Below are 23080 nucleotides of genomic sequence, written 5' to 3'. Positions count from 1 at the left end.
AGAAGGATGAGTTAGCCTTGAAATTGTCAGGATCGAACTCCTGGCTGTGGGCAGTTAGCCTGCAATACTACATTCTAACCACTGGGTCATCACCAAATATAGATGTTGCTATTTCTGGTACGTATTAAATTTGTGAAGGAATTTTTGGAAAGAAAGAAAGAGAAAATGGTAAGAAAGAATTTGTGAGACACCATTTTAAGGGATTACAGACCAAGATTCTTAATATGTTGTTTCTGGTAACTTTTAATGTTGTTTTTTTAACTAGGTACAAAAAAATGAATCTCTAAAGGTTTGTTTATAGATACCAAATAAGATTTGAGAAGGCTATTTTTATATTTTGAAGAAATATATTACTGTGCTTAAAGTAAAGGAATATGAAATTGATTGAATTAATCAAGAAGATTAAACTATATATTACTAGTAATTCAATCAATCAATATTTTTGTACTAGTAATTCTTAATGAACTTTTGCTGATTAGGAATGAATAATGAGGTTTTATAATTTCTTTATACATAAGAGATGAGATATGGAAAGAAGAGATCCTGGATTTAAATGTCAAAGATAAAAAAAATTAAAATTGTATGTAATTATCTTGAAGGGGGAAGTCATTTCTTTTATAATTTTTCCTCTTTTTTATGTTTTCTTTTTCATATTTCATTTTTCTCTGTACTTTTAACCTATTTTTCATAGTTTGTATTAGTGTATTATCTTTGTAATTAAACTTTTTAATAAAAATTACTATAAAAAGTAAAAAAGATTTTCTTTAAAAATATATTTTTGCATAATGCAGATCATGGACACAGCATTGACTTCTGCAATTAAGGTGGAAATCAGCAGCAGAATTAACAAGGGCATCTACAGGTGGGTTGAAAACAGTCTGGAGTCAATGGCAATCTATGATTAAGGCTGAAATAATCCAGTGAGCATTCTATAGTTTCCAGCAAAAGTTCTGTTATTTAAGGCAAAGACTGGCAACCACATGCAGTTTACCAGCAATTAAGATCAAACTGCTGAAATTCAGCAGCAATACTCAATTTTTGGCATTACACTCCCTCTCTCCTCCCAAGAATTAAGGGTTGAAATGGAAGTAAAAGACCCTTGGGAAACTGCTCCTATTCCACCATTAACCTCCTTGTCTTTTGTTGTTGTTGTTGTTAGTTGCAAAGTTATGTCCGACCCATCATGACCCTATGGACAATGTTCCTCCAGGCTTTCCTGTCCTCTACCATCTTCTGGAGTCCATTTAAGCTCACACTTACTGCTTCAGTGACTCCATCCAGCCACCTCATTCTCTGTCGTCCCCTTCTTCTATTGCCCTCAATCTTTCCCAGCATTAGGCTCTTCTCCAGTGAGTCCTTCCTTCTCATTAGGTGGCCAAAGTATTTGAGTTTTAGCTTCAGGATCTGGCCTTCTAAAGAGCAGTCAGGGTTGATCTCCTCTAGGACTGACCGGTTTGATCGCCTTGCAGTCCAAGGGACTCGTAGGAGTCTTCTCCAGCACCATAGTTCAAAGGCCTCAATTCTTTGGCACTCAGCCTTTTTTATGGTCCAACTTTCACTGCCATACATTGCAACTGGGAAGACCATAGCCTTGACTATACGCACATTTGTTGACAGGGTGATGTCTCTGCTTTTTAGTGTGCTGTCTAGATTTGCCATGACTTTCCTCCCGAGAAGCGAGCATCTTTTAATTTCTTGGCTACAGTCCCCATGTGCAGTGATCTTGGAGCCCAGGAAAATAAAATCTGTCACTACCACCATTTCTTCCCCATCTATTTGCCAGGAATTGAGAGGGCCGGATGCCATGATCTTCGTTTTCTTAATGTTTAGTTTCAACCCAAGTTTTGCACTCTCCTTCTTCACTCGCAACAAGAGACTCTTCAGTTCCTCTTCACTTTCTGCCATTAGAGTGGTATCATCTGCATATCTTAGGTTGTTGATATTTCTTCCAGCAATCTTTATTCCAACTTTTGATTCATTTAGCCCTGCCTTTCTCATGATGTGCTCTGCATATAAGTTAAATAGGCAAGGTGACAGTATACAGCCTTGCCGGACTCCTTTCCCAATTTAGAACCAATCAGTGGTTCCGTGTCCAGTTCTCACTGTTGCTTCTTGGCTCGCATATAGGTTTCTCAAGAGACAAATAAGATGGTCTGGTACACCCATCTCTTTAAGGACTTGCCACAGTTTGTTATGATCCACACAATCAAAGGCTTTAGCATAATCAATAAAGCAGAAGTAGATGTTTTTCTGGAACTCTCTAGCTTTCTCCATGATCCAGCGCATGTTGGCAATTTGATCTCTAGTTCCTCTGCCTCTTCGAAATCCTGCCTGTACTTCTGGTAGTTCTCGATCCACATACTGCTGAAGTCTAGCTTGTAGGATTTTAAGCATAACTTTACTAGCATGAGAAATGAGTGCAATGGTGCGATAGTTTGAACATTCTTTGGCACTGCCTTTCTTTGGAATTGGAATGTAAACTGATCTTTTCCAATCCTGTGGCCACTGTTGTTTTCCAAATTTGCTGGCAAATTGAGTGTAGCACTTTTACTGCATCGTCTTTTAAGATTTTGAATAGCTCAGCTGGAATATTGTCACCTCCACTAGCTTTGTTGTTGCTCAGATTTTCTAAGGCCCACTTCACTTCACATTCTAGGATGTCTGGCTCGAGGTCAGTGACCACCACCTCATTTATCAGGGACATTAAGCTCATTCTTGTATAGTTCTCCTTGTCTTATTAGCTCAAAAATCACATAGTCCAAACATGGACCTTCTGAACTGAATTTTGGAATGCAGTAATAAGCTAAAGCTATCCCCAACCATTAGTCACATTGTATATCCAACAGTCAGTTTTCAGGAGTTGCCTCTAAAGAGTCCAAACGTCTGTAATAACAGACATTAAATAAATACAGTCATGGCCAAAATTGTTGGCACCCCAGAATTTTTTCCAGAAAATCAAGTATTTCTCACAGAAAAGTATTGCAGGAACACATGTTTTGCTATACACATGTTTATTCCCTTTGTGTGTATTGGAACACAACAAAAAAGGGAGGAAAAAAAGCAAATTGGACATAATGTCAAACAAAACTCCAAAAATGGGCTGGACAAAATTATTGGCACCCTTTCAAAATTGTAGATAAACAAGATTGTTTCAAGCATGTGATGCTCCTTTAAAATCACCTGGGGCAAGTAACAGGTGTGGGCAATATAAAAATCACACCTGAAAGCAGATAAAAAGGAGAGAAGTTCACTTAGTCTTTGCATTGTGTGTCTGTGTGTGCCACACTAAGCATGGACAACAGAAAGAGGAGAAGAGAACTGTCTGAGGACTTGAGAACCAAAATTGTGGACAAATATCAACAATCTCAAGGTTACAAGTCCATCTCCAGAGATCTAGATTAGCCTTTGTCCACAGTGCGCAACATTATCAAGAAGTTTGCAACCCATGGCACTGTAGCTAATCTCCCTGGTCATGGACGGAAGAGAGAAATTGATGAAAGGTTGCAACGCAGGATAGTCCGGATGGTGGATAAGCAGCCCCAAACAAGTTCCAAAGGAATGCAAGCTGTCCTGCAGGCTCAGGGAGCATCAGTGTCAGCGCGAACTATCCGTCGACATTTAAATGAAATGAAACGCTATGGCAGGAGACCCAGGAGGACCCCACTGCTGACACAGAGACATAAAAAAGCAAGATTAGTTTGCCAAAATGTACTTGAGTAAGCCAAAATCCTTCTGGGAAAACGTCTTGTGGACAGATGAGACCAAGATAGAGCTTTTTGGTAAAGCGCATCATTCTACTGTTTACCGAAAACAAAATGAGGCCTACAAAGAAAAGAACACAGTACCTACAGTGAAATATGGTGGAGGTTCAATGATGTTTTGGGGTTGTTTTGCTGCCTCTGGCACTGGGTGCCTTGAATGTGTGCAAGGCATCATGAAATCTGAGGATTACCAAAGGATTTTGGGTCGCACTGTAGAGCCGTGTCAGAAAGCTGGGTTTGCGTCCGAGATCTTGGGTCTTCCAGCAGGACAATGACCCCAAACATACGTCAAAAAGCACCCAGAAATGGATGGCAAGAAAGCGCTGGAGAGTTCTGAAGTGGCCAGCAATGAGTCCAGATCTGAATCCCATTGAACACCTGTGGAGAGATCTTAAAATTGCTGTTGGGAAAAGGCGCCCTTCCAATAAGAGAGACCTGGAGCAGTTTGCAAAGGAAGAGTGGTCCAAAATTCCGGGTGAGAAGTGTAAGAAGCTTATTGATGGTTATAGGAAGCGACTGATTTCAGTTATTTTTTCCAAAGGTTGTGCAATCAAATATTAAGTTAAGGGTGCCAATAATTTTGTCCAGCCCATTTTTGGAGTTTTGTTTGACATTATGTCCAATTTGCTTTTTTTCCTCCCTTTTTTTGTTGTGTTCCAATACACATAAAGGGAATAAACCTGTGTATAGCAAAACATGTGTTCCTGCAATATTTTTCTGTGAGAAATACTTGATTTTCTGGAAAAATTTCTGGGGTGCCAACAATTTCGGCCATAACTGTATATGTAGTAAATGTGCAAACTATATGGAACATTTTATCAATGACCAGGGAATTTAGAATAGTCCTTTCAACCCACAATTGAAATAAATAATAATGATAATTCAATTACATGTGTAATTGTACATGACTTTATCAGCTTTCAGAAACTCTCCTTACATTGTAAAATTTAAATGTTCTATAGGGGTTCCAAGTAGCTCTTTCCCTATTTTAGCACTACCAGTTCTTCTTTCTGTATTTTTTCCAACTCTAGTATAAGAGCAAGACTATCTAGGAATGATGCTATCATGAAGCTGTTCAGTTTCATTCTATCAATTTCTATTTTTCACTAACTCATGTTGGGCTATATCCTGACAGACAACTCCATATTCTTTCTCCTCAGACAGAGCAGCTACCATTTTCCCAGCCATAGCCCTTGACCTTCAATTATTTGAAGCAGGTACTTTGGAGCTGGGTAATTCTATTATCAGCCAAAATTCATTTATTTTCTTCATTTCCTTGCCAGCTTAGGGAGCTTGCATTTCCAGCTTATCTGTCCAATCCCCTACCCAAATATCTGTATCCCATCTTTCAAAAAAACAAACCCTTAATATATAATCAGGGATTACTGTGGGGTATGGTCAAAAATGTCAAGATAGCCACCATGATGGTGCAATTGAAGCTTCACCTATTTTTATGTATATTGCAAAGCTCTGATGACATCATTATGGCTGCCATATTGACTTTTTTAACTATCCATATATGTTAAGATTTAGGATCTAGGATCAGGAATTGCTCTACCTTTTTGCCAAGTTAAAAAAAAAATCTTATGAGGTTGACAATAGATGAGCAGTTTCTGTCTAGAATGGCTTTCTCCAATTTCTTCAGACATGTTTGATTCCAGTAATCTCTAACTAGCATAGCCATTGACAGTTTGAAGTCAAAAACAACAGGAAAGATCAGTTTACCTAAAGTTCAGTGAAATTTAAACAACTTATTTTATTTATACAGTATTCAAACCAGGTACTCCATCAAAGAGACAGACATATCCCTCTGATTACAGCACATTTTAATGGATTATTTTCACTTTTATGCTCTTTTCAAAATACAGCATGCAGAATTCTAAATATGGTTGCTTTTTTCCAAATGTTTCTCTACTAATTCTTCATTTAACCATGTTTAATAGGGCATATCTTTTAATGCTTTTAGCAACTTTTATAACACAGTTTTAAACTCACCTTTTCGTCTTGCTTCACAAATTTGGAAACAATCTTGTGGATATTTAAAATTATGCATGAACATAAAAAGAATACTAAAAAAAGTATTTTATTAGCAAAGCTGCATTCCTTTATTCTCACACAATGGATTTTGAACACAATACACTCTTTAGGAATAGCACTATTTTCTTTTCTTCTGAATAAAAAATTTGAGAGAACACTTCTTTTTGTTCTTTTTCTACAGGAAAATTATATTAATTACTTGCAAATAATGTATGAAATTTAAGTAGATTCCTCACCCTACAAAATTCTTCCCATGTGGTGTCCAAAAGTATTTCTTCTTTTCCCCAAACAGGACTATTTGCAATTCATGTTTGACTAAGAACTATACGCTAAAACCAAATAGCAAGCTTTGTTATGTATTGTTACAGAGTTTCCCAATTAGAAAAGCCATCAAGAGCTAGATTACATTAGTCTGTCTCATGAAGATATATATCTTCTGTCACTTCCAGAAGATAAAGCACACTGAGCTAAGAAAGCATAAAGAAGTAGATTAACTTGGTGGTTAAGGGATTAGGATAGAAAACATCAGACTTTGTGAGTCCAAATCCCACCTTTAGGCATTAAAGTCAGCTGAGTGACTTTGGGTCAGTCACTCTTTTTTCCGCCCAACTCACTTCACATGGTTGTTGTGATGGGAAAAATAGGAGAAAGGAATATTAGGTATATTTGTCATCTTGAGTTATTTATAAAATTAATAAAAGGAAGGAAGGAAGGAAGGAAGGAAGGAAGGAAGGAAGGAAGGAAGGAAGGAAGGAAGGAAGGAAGGAAGGAAGGAAGAAAACAAACTTTAATCTTCTCGGGAAAGATTCAACAAGTTATAAGTCAATCAAATATTTAATACATCCACATCCATTCCGAAAGTATATCATTTGCATACAGGGCAAAACCAATTTAAAAATCAATATAAAAGTAGAAAAATGTCATTTCATAGTTGGAAAACCCAAAACATGAGATCATGACAGATGTCCAAATAAGCAAGTACTGTACATATTTATACAGGACAAGAGGAATGATCACTAATATTTTTTTCAGATTAAATTCAAAGTGCTGGTATGAGAAAAACAGTTAGAGGATGGGATGCCTAAAGAGCAACTTATTCCATATAAATCTGTCCATCTCTACAATTCTGAAAAAGCTTTACTCTGCATCTCAACAATTTCAAAAAGTGTTAAAATACACAAGTGCTGTAAGCTTGAGAGATTCACTCAATCATCAGATGCAATTCTCTTCCACAAATGGTGATAGCATATTATAAAGAATGTATATGGGAAAGGATGGTTTTATCTAAAACTGAAAAGCAATTAGGAAATGAGAAATGAAAACAAAATGCATGTAAAAATCAGACAGCCTTCCCCAAATGATCTCAACCAAATTTATTAGGACCATAATTTCCCAAACAGCCATGCTTCCCAAACAGCCATGAATCTCCCCAGCATCTCCAGGGGGCACTGAATTAACAAAATGTTTTATGCAAGGTAAGGCAACTGCAATCCTGTTCTATATATTGTATATGATATACAATGTAGTGGGAATCAAGCAGACACAGAAGTAACACTTTTCTTTACTCTTCACCATACAGGTAGTTCTCAACTTACAACCATTATTTATCTACTATTCAGAATTAAAACTGCACTGAAAAAAGTGACTTACAATGGGTACTCATACTTACAACCATCACAGCAGTCCCCAGTGTCATGTGGCAACCAGTGTTTATTTACAATGGTGGCAGTCATGTTAGGGTCATGTGTTTGCCTTGTAACCTTCACAACTGGCTTCCGACAAGCAAAATCAATGGGGGAAGCCAGATTCACTTAATGACCATGTAATTATGTTTTTAATTTTTAACTCTAATTTTTAATTTATTTTAATTGTAATTTATTGTACAGGGGCCTTTAATTTTTATTTTTATTTTAACTTCTGTATTTATTGTATGTTATTGTTGTTAGCCACCCTGAGTCCTTCGGGAGATAGGGCGGCATATAAGTCCCAATAATAAATAAATAAATAAATAAATTCACTTATAGTGATTTGCTTAACAAGCAAGCTTGACCAAAAACCTTGTAAAGTCAGGCATGACTTACTTAACAACTATATTGCTTAGCAACAGAAAGTCTGATCCCAATTGTAGTCATAAGCCAAGGACTGCCTGCACTCCAGTATCATGAGGCTGTTTCCACATCAGCAGTTTACCTCTGATTCACCACTAATATACGTATTTGTAGCACATATGTATCATTCATACTTAACCACAAGAGATTACTTTGAATTATTCTGAAAAAAAATCATTGGTGTATTTAATTTTTTCCTGGATTGCATGTCAATGTGTGTGTGTGTGTGTGTGTGTGTGTGTGTGTGTGTGTGCATGCGCGCATGTATGTAAAGGGCTTGCTTAGAAACTTTCAATCTCTCTTACTAATTATAACAAACCAAGGAGAGATTGCAGTAGTTACTCCTCGGTGAACTGTAGCAACAATAGATAGTTTGAAATACACTATCAATTAAATTACTGCAAAGTATAAAGAGATGCAAATTCCCAAGTGAATCTCTGACTTTCATTAACAGAATCAGAAATAGCCACATCTTCACCAGCCCAAAGCCATACATCTCCTTGTTCCAAACTGACAAAACCCAAGAAAACTACCCAGCTGCCTTACTTTTTCAGTCACTTTTGCCTGATTTTTACTTACCTGATTCATTCTTGGAACTCATGTTTTCCTTCTTAGTAAGTGGCTGATTGATGACAAATCAGGAAGGAGGCCGTAGTTTTCAGAGCTGGATCTAAGGTAGCCTTCACTTAAGGATGGGGATTGGTAGTTAGAAAGGTCAAATGCTGTTTAGCCAATTCTGTAGGGACATCCCTTGAAGACAAAAGGAAATCCTTCTTGGGAGCCCTTGGAGGGAAAAAAAAGGGGGGGAAAGGAAAGATTAATATTCCATTTCTTAGCCTAACAGAAAAAGAACAACTGGTCAGGATCAACCTGTACTGCAAAAGAAGTTAACAGACAATATAGAATGAGCCCATTTCAAAACAGTTTATTTAATCTTGCTCACCATCACATTTGTAGAGAACAATGATAGGTTGTTGTTACATGCTCCTTTCAACACGAACACAACATTGCCAGTCAGCACCTTTCTATCACAGTATATTTGGCTAACTAGCCACAAGTCTCTTCATTCCTTACAGATGTTGTTTATGTATCTGACTATTTTACCTCAGTTTGAATTTTCTCTCATGGATTCACTGATCGGCTGAAAACAGTCCTTGATAAAATCAGAGAATCTAAGGCAAAAGAGAAAAACTGTTTTTATCAAATGCAGAGCAGACAGTTCAAGACAGTGAGTCCAAGTCAGGTTATAGCTAATATACAGACTGTAGAGTCAAAGGATTAAATACAGAGAGAACATTTACCCATTTCACAAGCACACTACACAATAGGGATTAGACACCTAGAAAAAAATGAATCTATGCTTTTCTCCTACAAGTTTATTTTAGACACTGCGTGCACATACAAACTCACACATGCCACAGAAACAAGTGATCAACTGTTTTACTCGCTCATACATAAACGCAAGGAGTATACAATAAATAAGTTATGAATGAACTGATACCCACAGCATAGCATGTGCAGCAGACACGGTCAAGGCTACTATTACCCTGATAGGCTAAATCACAGAGCTTTAATTCCTGCATGCCAATGTTATTACTCAAGGTTTTGGCTATTAAGCTTATTTACAATAAACTACGTGTTCTTCTGTGCAGTTCACAACAGTATCAAGTCACCATTCCTTCAGGTTCTCAGTCAGCACAGCAGCAGTTTCATCATTGGTGGCAAGCAAGGAAGGGGAAAAATCAAAGCTTTTGGTTTAACTTTCCAGTTCAGCAATTTGTTTGTAATATATAATATGAATACATAAAGGCAAGGAGATGGCTCAATGAAAGTGTCAAATGTCATATTCAGGCATTGAGTTCAGGTTAGCCACAATTAAGTCCAATTTCTGTTGCTAAGTGAGACAATTGTTAAGTGAGCTTTGCCTCATTTTACAATCTTTTGTGCCACAGTTGTTAAGTGAATCACTGCAGTATTAAATTAGTAACAAACTTCTTAAAGTCAATCTGGCTTCTCCAATGATTTTGCTTGTCAGAAAGTCTTAAAAGTTGAGCACATGATGTCGGGCACTACAACCATCATAAATACATGCCAGTTGCCAAGTGTCCAAATTTTGATCACATGACCATGGGGATGCTGTAATGGTCATAAAATGTGAAATATGGACATGTCACTTTTTCCAGTGCCATTATAACTCTGAACAGTCACTAAGCAAATAATTTTAAGTTGAGGATACCTCTGACCTTCTTACAGAAAAAGATAAGACTAGTGAGGGATTTGTTTTCCCTCTGAAGCATTGAGACAGTGAAAATCAAAACTGGTATGTATTTCTAGGACAAATGCTAATACAGAGAATCCTCTAATTACAACCATTTAGTGACAGCTTGAATTTACAATGGCACTGAAAAATCTTATGATCAGTTTTCACATTTATGACCATTGCAACATTCCTATTGTCACGTGATAAAATTTGGGCACTTGGCAACTGGCATGTACTTGTGCATCCTCCCAGGATCATGTGACTACCTTTTGCAATCTTCTGATGAGCACAGTCATTGGGGAAGCCAGTTTCTCGTTAACAACTCTGTTACTAATGTAACTCCAGTGATTCACTTAAGAACTTGGCAAGAAAGGTTGTAAAATAGTGCAAATCTCACTTAACAGTTGTATTGCTTAGCAACAGAAATTTAAACATAATTGTCCTACCCATTTCTAAGAATATTTGGGGAAAAAGTAAGTCTACAGATGATAGTATTTCACTACTTCTAGTATTTATTGGGGGGATGTTTGATTTATAGTATCCAAGCAACGTCCAGTGACCTCTGCTGTAAGGAACAGATCTTTTTTTTCTTACTGGAAGAAGTGAGTCAAAGTAGAAATTTGGAGATGAAATTTTAAGTGGTGTTAGGAAAAAAACTAAGGTCATCTAATTGAAAACTCAAAGTTCTCCACACGTGATATGTTCCCAATTTCAGAACATGATATTTCTGGTAATCCTGTTCAACAGCTTTGTAACAGTCAACATTGTTTTCTTTGCATTACACATAGCAGTGAAGGATGGAAGAGGTTAAAGTAACAGTGATTCGCCTATGGTCATTCAGCGAGAAAGACCATCATTGTGAACCAGGTATTTCCTGTCCAACAAGTCATATTCTTAAGTGCCCCGTGAGGTTCCCAAAGCATGGCATGTTACATATGTCAATCAGAAACATAATATTTAGCTCTATATGGGTAGTAGAGTGGTAGTAGAGTACAAGTGTGCTTGATCAAGGTGCCTTCTCGGCAGGTGCTTCAGATAGTCACCTACTAGAGAAGAGCAAAGAGACCCGCTAACCTCAAGGATTTATCACTCAGTTCTAGGTGAAGTTTCTTCATATCTTGACAAGGTAGATAAGACAAAACTATCAAAACCAGATTCCATGAGGTAGTACAGAAGCACTTTCCACACATTCTCCACTATATTCTGTGGCCAGGGCTTCCCAACCCCCAGTCTGTGGATCGGCACTGGGCCACGGCATACCAAAAACAGGCCACGCAAACAAGCGAAGCCCTGCCCACGGGATGCAGGCGGCATGCAAAACCATGCCACCCTCTGCTCCATGGAAAAATCTCTGTTCACAAAACCAGTCCCTGGTGCCCAAAAGGTTGGGGGCCACTGCTGTAGGCAACTGTTGCCTGTCAGCCCATTCCAAAACAAAACTGCACTTAAATAAAATAACCACGTATTGTTGGTAGGGTATTTTGGATAGACAAAAAATATGGAGTAACTGAACTGGAGAGAATCCATGTTTGAATGAAATATAATCTGTTTGCAGACTTGGCTATAGCAAATTACCCATTCTAGTAATGCCTAATAACCGTAACAACCTACTGAATGAATACTGAGACTAATGAAGCACATACAGTCCACTGGAAAGCACAGCTATACAGAAGTGTAACATCATGCTAGGGTGGACTAAAACAATGATATGCTAGAGACTAAGAGAAAAATCAAAGTATGTCTGTTTAAAAGTACCAAGAATCAGGACATAACTTCCATGATCAAGAACTGCCAAGAGAACAATTATATCTGTCTCCAAAAATGTCCTCTGAACTGTTAAAATATTCCATGACAAATTGATGAAAACAAGTGAGGTCAGTGTCCTACACTTTTAGGTTATAAAACAAGAGACAAAAATAAGCTCTTTATGAAGCACAAAAGGCATTTGTGGGTAGCCATGTAAGTGTGTAAGAGCTTATCCATTCTATCTATATACCACTAAAACTCTGTCTACTAGCCTATTTGTAACCTTCAACTGCATCATAGGGCAACAATTATTGAATCATTATGCCTTAAAGGGGCTAACGTACCAAATGCTGAGACATATTACTTCTTGGTAATGAAAGTTAGGAAAGCTGTAGTTCCTTCAGCACCACTGTGCTGCTGTGATCAATCATAGTTAACTGGTTGTCATTACAGTGTTCCTTGCCAACTTTCCACAAGTCAATGGATAAGCCAGTAGGAAGTGTAAACTCAATAATGATTGCTGATGCTCCCTACGAGCTACCCACAAGCAAAATCTTTACTTATGGAAAGCTGGCAGGGGGTGTTGGCAATGGAGAAGCTGACAGAAAAGACTGAAAATTGTTCTAGCTCTCTCAACCTCATAGCCTCCCCAGCCCCTCTGCACTTGCATTGTGCCAGCCACTTGCCCAGCTCCATAGACCTTTCCCGCCTCTGCAGCACTTCTTGTGCACACCTATGCACCTTCCTGACCAATGCTGCACCTCAGTCACCCTCCCATGGAGATATCCTGGATGGAGAACAAAGCTGGTCAATGGCTCTCTTTGTTCCACTTCCGCCAACAAGTAGTTTCATGGGTGAGCTGTGGAATGATTTCTATCAGCTTCCAATAAGCAATGTCAATGGGGAAGTCAGCAGGAAGTCAGAAGCTCCTCCCACTCCACTGCTTTTTTACCTATCTGTGTTCATTCTGTTTTTCTCTTTAAGTAAATATCTTTGAAAGGATTTACCTAACAGGTCATAGGTTGTTTAGTGTTGTTGTGGGCTTTTTTTGGTCTGCTACTTCTCGTTACCTTTTACAAACAGAGACCTTTCTGGAATCCAGGAGCTACAAGACAGTGTTTGGTTAACTATGAGGATTGTTCATTTAAATAGCCCTTCTGCTTTCATTAATTGTGAAATCATGTTGTTCAGCAATGCATAGCTCTGATTTGTTGCTCTAGAACTGAGAAATGGATTAAAGGAACAGCTATAGTTAAACTTTGATTTAAAAAAATCAGTGCAACTATTGTACCATTTACTGTTGCTTTTTGTTATCATTCTACCAACTGGGAAAGAAGACCCTGAAAGGGAAGTAAATAAATTCTCTGATTTTACTCTCCCAAGAAATGAAGCCCAAATACAAATTCAGCCTCAGCAATTAAACTCTGCTTATTTCCCATATAACCATACATATGCACACATTGCCATGGAATCTATTTTTGCAAGGTGGTGGGAACACAGATGAATATGAAACAATTGTGCTATCAAGGCATGATGATAAATAGCTATAACAAAAATAACCCAAAATGTATTTGAGAACTTTTAATCACATGCATCTCAAAAATCAGGTGATGAAGCTTATAAATATTATCTTTAGAAGATTAGAGACAGTGTAGCTGTTTTTGCAGGCAGTTTTGCATATTAATACTTCAGTACCATTTTAAGTTGTTTTGCAGTTATACAAAAAATAGGTAGAGGAAGGATATATGACTTCCTTCAGTTCTTAAGATGGCTAGAAAGATGTTCTTAAGACTAATATAAAGACCTGCAAACTCAGCAGTCCATATACAGGTAGTCCTTGATTTACAACAGTTCATTTAGTAATCGTTCAGTTACAACTGCAGTGAAAAAAGTAACTTTTGACCATTTTTCACACTTACTATCTTTGTTGCATCCCCATGATCATGTGATCAAAGTTCAGATGCTTGGCAACTGCTTCACACTTTTGACCGTTGCTGTGTCCCAGGGTCATGTGATCACCTTTTACAATTTTTCAACAAGCAAAATCAATGGGGAAGCCAGATTCCTTTAACAACCATGTTACTAACTTAACATCTGCAGTGATTTACTTAACAACTGTAGCATGAAATGTTGTAAAATGGGGCAAAATTTACTTAACAAATGTCTCACTTAACAACATACATTTTGGGCTCAGTTGTGGTTGTAAGTCAAGTACTACCTATAATTGATTACTCTTGTATTGCTGTCTTTTCTACTTCTTCTGAACATAGCATGAGAGAACAAGAAGCTGATATATCTTATTTAAGAGACAAACAAGTTTTCTGGGAATTATGCATTTGGTTTTTGCCTACAAATAAAAAAATGTAGCCATCATAAATGTGGTATGCATCTATCCAATGAAAAATTATTCAAAATTTCATCAAAAGAAAGTAATTGCCAGCTGAACTGCCCAAATAAAATAATATTCTATTCCAAGTGGGAAACATGTACACAATGGTGGGATTCAAATATGTGAACAACCGGTTCTCTATGTGGATGCTGCTTCCGGAAGTCCATTCTGGGCCTGGGCAACAAAAAATTAGCTACCGGTTCTGCCGAAGTGGTGCAAATCGGCTGAATCCCACCACTGCATGTACAGTAAAGTATTTGCACCACATTCTAGATCTAACCATGTCTCAACATTACTACGGTAATTAACACTGCATTTTTTTTAACCTTTTTGGTTTTGCCCTTTGTCCCATTTTGTTTCTACTAACTTGATACTGTATCTAATCAAATGACTGTTAGGTCATAAAAATATATGTCATAATATATCTTAGTTTTAAAATACCACAAAACTCCTGCTTTTGCCCTGCAGCAGAATAATATTCCCACAATTTATCAACATGGTATTCATTAAGTCTTAGTCATTTACATTCCAAGGCATGCTATAGGAAAGAACAATTCCCAGATTGCAGAAAAGCTTTGTCAAGGTTCAAAGTAGTAAAAAACAAAAATGCAAATAAAAGGGGAGGGGAGCCTTGACGGTTCTTTTGCCCATATTTATTTTCCTCTTACCTTCACTTTATTTTTCTACATGATACAAACATATACTGTGATGTCTGCATCAGCAGGAACATTATTTTTTGCACAATCAACCTTCAAACTACGTGTTCTTGTTACTGCCACAAAGGTCAGAAAAATTGCACAAGGAAACCCCAAACAAAGAATGAAAAGGGGTTTAGAGTAAGTCAATACATTATGCCACAAAATTTGAAACAATGATACTTAAAGGCCTTTTTTTATTCTTACTTACTGTTGCTTTAGCAATTTCATACAAATTGCACAAGACAGATTTGGAAAAGAATTTCCAGAACCAAGTTAAAAATGTTGAAATATAGAAATAAAAACCACTGAACTAGTGGAAGAATGCACAAAAAAACGGGAAGAGATCAGAGTAAAACATCCACCCCTTCAGAAGAGTAACACTGAACTGATCACAGCAACTAACAGGGGCAGTTTCTGTGTTTTGAAAAAGGCTCAAATCTATTCTTTTTGTCTGTCTTCTAAATCGTACCCATTTCTGGCACTAGAGCCAAGAAGTCTTCCATTGTTACAGGCGCAGCCCCACATCCGAGGCTTTCCCTACTCTTCTCCGATCTGGAATTCTACTGATATGTCAGACTACAAAGCCCAACATTCCCAGTCAAGTATTCGCTAGATCCTTCTTCCAATGGTGGAAGTTGTAGTCCAGGAGTTTATCAACAGCACCAGGTTTTGGGGGGGTTTTTTTGGCCCCTTTCGGACTGCTCCATCAAAGAGAAGCGAGCCACAATCTTCAATGACAGAGTGGAAGGCGGAGTGTCCTTGTGAAGCAACACCCCAACTCCACCCTGGACTGTGTGCTCTACGCGTTGGACAACACGATCGCCCCGCAAGCGGCCCGTTAGTTTTCTGACGGGTGCACTTCAGCCTCTCCATTTCCACCCTTTCCACCTGGCTCGCACAGCCACGTCTTTAGGCAAAGCCTCAGGCCCACCGGAGATCCTAGCCAGGCGCGGATCCCGCCACCGCCTCCACCCCCCCCCCCCATTCCCCGTGCGCCGCTCTGCAGTTTCAGATCCTTTCTTTGGCAAGCAGCTGCGGAACCTCCAGCGTTCAAGCCACCGGCAGGCCGGGCGGCGGCAGCAGCAGCAGCAGCAGCAACAGCAAGCAAGCAAGCTAGCACGCGCCGTGGGGAACACCAACCCCAAGCTTTCCGCCGACACGCTTCAGCCATCCCGCTCTCTTTCTTTACCTGGAAGAAGATCGGGGGAAAATGGCGCGTTCCTGCTGCTGCTGCGGCTGCTTTCCTTGCAGATGTGCGTGCAGAATGGGAAGCTGCAATTACTGGGCCCGGCCTACCCCAGATCGATTTCTTCCTGACCCCCCCTCCCTTCTCCAACAAGAAAACTATAACCGGCTGTCCTGCCGCGGCAACCCTTCATAACCACAACCACCTCCTCCTTTTCCTCTTCTCCTCCATCTTTGCAGCTGGCTTTGCTCGCCCGCCGCTACCGCCGCCAAACACTAACAACAACATTTAGTGACGTCATTCGAAATCACGTGATCTTCCATCGCTCTATAAATAGCCTCGCTCCCTCGCCGCTTACTCCGTGAGTTGGCAAGCTTTAGGGAGGGGTGGTGTCTGTACCTGCTTGTTTGCCTGCAGTTAAAGGGTCCGCTGAGAAATAGTTCTCGAAATAGTGGGTTTCTTTATCTTTTTTTACCCCAAAAAGAGATGCCTCCAAGCACTGATCTCAGATGAAAACTAGGACGGTCTGAATATCTTTGCTTTTCATGCAAGAAATGACCAGGGTTGATCTGACCATATAAAAGAGAAGCAGCAGCTTCAAGCAGCAAAACTTGACAATGCTCACACAGCAGGTTAAACCCTTAATGGGGTTTGTTTCCCTTTTGCTTAGTCTGTTAAATCAACCTTGCCATTTAAGGCTGCAAAACTGACTGAAAAGGTTTGAATAATATGCTAATTCTGCCAGTTATGGCTTGCTCAACAAGCCATGGTTAGGCAAACTGTCCTCCAACATATGAACCCAGTTTTGAGCATAGGTAGTTCTCAACTTGAAACCATTTGAAGATACATCACCATTGAAAAAGTGGCTTAATAACTGCTTTTAACATGACAATGGCAGCATCCCCTTGGACACATGATCACAATTATGATGGTTGCTGTGTCCCAGGGTCCTGTGACCCTCTGACAAGCAAAATTAATGGGGAAGCCAGATTCACATAACCATGTTAATAACTGCACTGATTTACTTAACAACTGTGGCAAAAAAACATCATAAAATGGGACACAATTATCAACTGTTTTGCTTAGCAACAGAAATGTTAGGCTCAATTTATTTATTTATTTATTTGTTTGTTTCGATTTATATACCACCCTTTTCCTGAGGGACTCAGGGCGGTTTACAGGGCAAATTAAAACAGTGCAATGTACAAATTAAAATAAAATTATTATTATTATTATTATTATTATTATTATTATTATTATTATTATTATTATTATTATTATTATTATTATTATTATTATTATTATTATTATCAATTTAATTTGTATACCGCCCTTCTCCCGAAGGACTCAGGGCGGTGAACAGGGCAATACATAATAAAAAACAGGATACAAAAATTAAAAAGTAATTAAACAGCAATGCTTGTAAATAAATTAGTACACATTAAAAAGTTAAAACCGATTTATAAAACCCAACCCCATCCCATCGGTTCCATAGGTCTGGCGCGCCCACAGAGAACGCTCTCCCCCTGGGGGCCACCAATCGACATTCTTTGATCGGAGGCACCCTGAGGAGGCCCTCTCTGTGGGAGCGCACTGGACGGAGGGAAGTTGACGCCGGCCTCAGGTGTTGCCGTAGGTAATCCGGACCCATGCCATGTAGGGCTTTGTAAGTCATCACTAACACCTTGAACCTAATAGCCCCAAAAGAGTTTAAAATTTAAAATTTAAAACTTTAAAACCCCTCAGTCCAGGCCGGCTAACTCAAATAGCCAGGTTTTTAGGTCCCGGCGAAACGAGCGAAGGTCGGGGGTGATCCAAAGTTCCACAGGCAGTTGATTCCATAGGGCAGGCGCGCCCACCGAGAACGCTTTCCCCCTGGGGATCACCCGCCGGCACTCCCTGACCGGCAGGACCCTGAGGAGGCCCTCCCTGTGGGAGTGCACTGGACAATGGGAAGTGGATGCTGGCAGCAGGTGCTCCCTAAGATAATCCGGACCCATGCCATTTAGGGCTTTATAGGTCATCACCAGCACCTTGAATCTCACCCGGAGGGCAACTGGAAGCCAATGCAGCTCGCGGAGAAGAGACGTTACATGGGAGTATTAGGAGACCCCCATCACAATTCGCACGGCTGCATTCTGCACCAGCTGAAGCCTCCGAGTGGTCCTCAGGGGTAGCCCCATGTAGAGAGCATTGCAGTAGTCTATCCGGGAGGTCACAAGCGCATGAGGGACTGTGCGTAGGGCATCTTGGTCCAGATAGGGCTGCAACTCGCGCACCAGGCAAACCTGGGCAAAAGCCCCCCTGGCCATGGCTCCTATATGATCTTCCAAACTGAGCCACGAGTCCAGGAGGACGCCCAAGTTGCGGGCCCTATCTACAGGGGGTAACACCTCACCCTCCATAGTTAGCGATGGAATAGACTGGTTGATCCGAGATGCCGGTATGCACAGCCACTCAGTCTTGGCGGGATTGAGTCGAAGCCTGTTTCTCCCCATCCAAACCCGGACTGCCTCCAGGGAACGGGACATCACGTCGAGGGCATCACTGGGTTGGTTTGGGGTGGAAAGAAAAAGCTGGGTATCATCAGCGTATTGATGATACCCCACCCCAGAACCACGAATGAGCTCACCCAGCGGCTTCATATAGATGTTGAACAATAGGGGAGAGAAGACCGACACCTGAGGGACTCCACAAACAAGAGGCCTCGGGGCGGACCTCTGCCCTCCCGTCAACACTGACTGCGAGCGGCCCAGGAGGTAGGAGAACCACTGTAGAACAGTGCCACCCACTCCCAACCCCCTGAGACGCTGCAGTAGGATACCATGGTCAATGGTATGAAAAGCCGCTGAGAGGTCTAATAGGACTAGGACAGGAGAACAACCCCTGTCCCAAGCCCGCCAGAGATCATTCATCAGCGCGACCAATGCCGTCTCCATGCTGTACCCGGGCCTAAAGCCCGATTGGTACGGGTCCAGATAATCAGCTTCCTCCAGGAACAGAGGGAGCTGATGCGCCACCATGCTCTCAACAACCTTCGCAAGAAAGCGAAGGTTGAAGACCGGACAATAGTTGTTCAAAATAGCCGGGTCCAGGGAAGTCTTCTTGAGGAGAGGCCTCACCACCACCTCCTTCAAGGCGGCAGGGAAGGTACCCTCCCTCAAAGAAGCAGTTATTACTGCCTGGAACCAGCCTCGTGTCCCCTCCTGAGCTGTATACACAAACCAGGAGGGGCACGGGTCCAATAAACACTTGGTGGAACTCAGTCTCCTCATGATCCTGTTCACCTCTTCCGGGGTCACAGGATCGAATTCATTCCAGATAACATTCCCAAGACCGCTCGACTCCCCCCCCCGTCAGTCTCTGCCCAGTCAGAATCCAAACCGGCCTGAATCTGAGCGATTTTATCCATCAGATGCTGGCTAAACTCCTCGGCCCGCCCCTGCAAGGGCTCCTCCCTCACCTCCTGATTAAGGAGGGAGCGAGTCACCCTGAACAGGGCGGCCGGGTGATTATCTGCGGACGCGATGAGGGCAGCGCCGCCACCATCGCCGTGAGATAAGACCTCGTAGAGGTTCTTAACCGCAATCAGATTCAGACCGGCTGGATCTCCAACAGCTCTCTAGGCCCTGTCTCCGACACTTCATCTCCCGGAGCTCCATGGAAAACCATGGAGCCCACCGGGATCTGCGCCAGGTCAGGGGTCGCAAGGGTACAACACGGTCGAGCACCTTGGTGGCCGCCCTTTCCCAGGCATCCAGCAAGGCATTGGCCGGGCTGTGAGTGAGGGAGATAGGTATAGATCCTAGCACCGTCTGGAACCATTCCGGATCCATTAGGCACCTGGGGCGGAACCACCTGGTCGGCTCCGCAGCCCAGCGGCGAGGGGTGGCATAGTGGAAGACCAACCGCAGGAGCTAATGATCAGACCATGACAGGGGGACAATAGTTGGCAAGCCCCCTCCCAGATCATCAAACCACTGTCCAGATAAAAAGACAAGGTCGAGAGTGTGACCCCCTCCATGAGTCAGACCCTGAATTACTTGGGTCAGGTCCATGGCCATCATGGAGGCCATGAACTCACGAGCCAACTCTGACGGCCCTCCCAGGGAAGGCAGGTTAAAGTCGCCCAGAACTATAAGTCTGGGAAACTCAACCGCCAACCCTGAGAGGGCATTGAGAAGCTCGGGCAGGGCTGTTGCCACACAGCTGGGTGCCAGGTATGTTAGCAACAAGCCCAACTGAACCCCAGGGCCACACCTCAGGAGGAGTGACTCACTCCCGGCTATCTGTACGACAGTGGCCTCTCGTGGACATAAGGTCTCCCGTATAACCACCGCCACCCCATCGCCCCTGCCCTGAGCCCGCGGCCGGTGAAGCACACGGAAACCTGGAGGGCAAACCTCCCTCTGAGCCCAACCAGGTTTCCGTAATGCATGCCAGGTCCACGCATTCCTCCTCGATCAGGTCACGAACGAGGGGAGCCTTGTTCACAGCGGATCTGGCATTAAAGTATACTAGCCTGAGCTCAGGGGCCTGTTGTAAGTCAAGGACTTCTGAATCCTAAAACAGCAACATTATTATATCTTACACAGGATATATATTTCTTGGTGATTTCTTAGGGCTAGATATTTATTTTAACAATTACATTTTTATATGGCCATGTCATCTAAGTGGGCAGTTTACATCAACATAACAATAACATATCAATAGAAGGACATATTAAAAATGGGGTTAGAAAAAGTTAAAACTTACAAGTACAATGTTACATTGTACTTGTATTTATTTACACATACACTTATATTTAAGTGTATGTGTAAAAAAAAGTTTTGAGACACCTGAGCTACTAAAGGAAAAAAATTGACTAGTATGTTGGAAAGCATAGTTATCAAATTCTTTTAGCAGCATACAATTGACTATACAGACCATGCATTCTTAATGAACTCCTGTGATCTAATGAACACATTAAACTATACATTAATTATAATAGCTGTTTAATCACACCATGCTTAATCACAATCTAGATTTTTTGTTAAGTTTTAGAAAATGTTCATATTCCTTAGTGCTAGTCAAATTGCTGTTTTTATAACCCAATCTTTCAGAATTTAGGGTTATAAGTAATGCAATTCAGAAAGCCTATTCTACTATATAAACATGAACTGTGTATGATAGGACATCAGCTTTTGGGCAATCTTTGTTGATATCAATTGTAAATTTGAACTCGTTTTAGTCTTTACATGTTACTTCAAAATATTATTTGCTTGTTTCTTGCTTAATGCATTATATATAATTAAATGTATTAGAACAATGGTTTCAACCTATGGTCTGTGGATCCCTGAGGGGCTGCAATGTTGTCAGAGGTAGTCTGCGAAGGATTGAAGAAATGTTATGTTTCAAATTTTAAGTATTGGAGGTCCGATATTTGTGTGAAATTATTCAATAAACAATGACTAAATAAACTATTAATTAGTGTGTTGCATGAATAGAGTACAATGATGGCTTAGTTTTTCAGGTTTAAAATGTGCTTAGTTTGCAGTTTGGTGAGTTTGCCAACAGCCAAATTGCTCCCATATTATGAGCAATTGATATTTAGACACAAATCACTACATTCCTTTAGAACAAAGCTGTCAACCGAAAATTATGGGAAGTTCCACTAAAATCTTTTCAGGGAAAATTGTGGTTTTTATCTCCATGATATCTGGAGGTCCAAGGTTGCCTCTAGTGAGTGAAAAGTCAAATAGAAATTTGCTTATACTTCAAAGAGAATAAAGATTGCAAACTTTTTTACAATATACCTTAAAGCACTTGAGAATTGGGCAGTGTGCAAATTAAATAATAATGATAATCACCACAGCCACCATAGGGATAGCATTCCTTACCTGAATTCACATTTGCAGGTCCATCCATATCTGCCAGAATGAAAAATATTTCCAAGTAGACCTTAGATTCAGAGAGATGGTAAATGATACTTTGAAAACTATTTACCATCCATCATTATGACAGCAAGCTTGGACAAAATCAAGTGCTTTATATTAGCATATTCACTTTAGACCAACTTTTTAAGGTTTCCTCATTTATACCCCTTTGTTATCTAGTAGTGTTCTTATTCCCTGAAGAAACTGAAAGGCATCTATATACTACTAAGTTTCATGTCTGTTTCACTTATGTGAAATGCTGGATCATAAGGCAACATGTTTTTTCAGTCAAGGTACCTTAAATGGACAAACTTATAGGATACAAAATCCAGGACTCCAGTGGGATTGAAATTTGGCAAAGCTGTGCCTGCTTCAATGCTGCCATACTTCCAGTCAGCCACAGTCATGTGATCATTTCCAACTGACTTTCCTTCCCTGTCAGATTCCTACAAGGAATGTCTATGGGAAATTGGAAGTTGCTTCTGCTGCCCATTGCTTTTTTGCCCATCCATGGTCATTCTGTTTCCCTGTTTAGATATGGAAGTATCTCTGGAACAATGACATGATCACAGATTGTGTAGTTAGTTGGCTCAGAGTTCCTAAAATGTTTTATCACTATTCTGAACAGACACTTGATTACCCAAACAGAATATTAATCATAATATGTGGTTAGTTTGGCTTTAATTTGTGAACTAAGACTTATTTTCTCTCTCTTTTGCCTGAAACTGACTTTCCTAATGCAGATTCAATAATGTCAAGTATCTTGTGTATTGATTTATCTTTTAAAAGTTACTGGTGCATCCAAGTTACTATTTAGGATTAAAAAGCCCACTTGGCACCTAGAATATATTTTTTTCATCATCAAATATCACAGCTATTTCTATATTCCAACTTCATTCATATATTATATTAAGTAATAATGTGACTTATTTGGTTTGGTTTTTGTATAATTTTTGAACCCAGCTATTGCCTTGGAATTG

At 40.3% G+C, this 23080-nt stretch overlaps 1 protein-coding gene across 2 annotated transcripts in view; it reads right to left on the bottom strand.

The window, feature by feature from the left end:
- The window catches only part of HDAC5 (histone deacetylase 5), a 172859-nt gene extending 156421 nt beyond the window's left edge, over positions 1 to 16438 (bottom strand). Inside the window, exons 1-3 of one of the 2 annotated variants that reach the window (XM_081344404.1) lie at positions 16189 to 16437; positions 9011 to 9078; positions 8486 to 8689 (exon numbers count right to left, since the gene is read on the bottom strand). In XM_081344404.1, coding sequence (XP_081200530.1) covers positions 8486 to 8507 — 22 coding nt within the window. In that variant the 5' untranslated portion in view covers positions 8508 to 8689; positions 9011 to 9078; positions 16189 to 16437. Of the gene's footprint in view, positions 1 to 8485; positions 8690 to 9010; positions 9079 to 16188 lie in introns of both variants that reach the window. The other variant, XM_081344405.1, reaches the window with a different exon arrangement.
- Positions 16439 to 23080: the final 6642 nt, after the last annotated feature.

The sequence above is a fragment of the Vipera berus genome, assembly GCF_964194415.1.
Source record: "Vipera berus genome assembly, chromosome: Z".
NCBI lineage: Eukaryota > Metazoa > Chordata > Lepidosauria > Squamata > Viperidae > Vipera > Vipera berus.
Note: the sequence above shows the minus strand (reverse complement) of the source record. Positions and strands in the feature narration are given on the sequence as shown.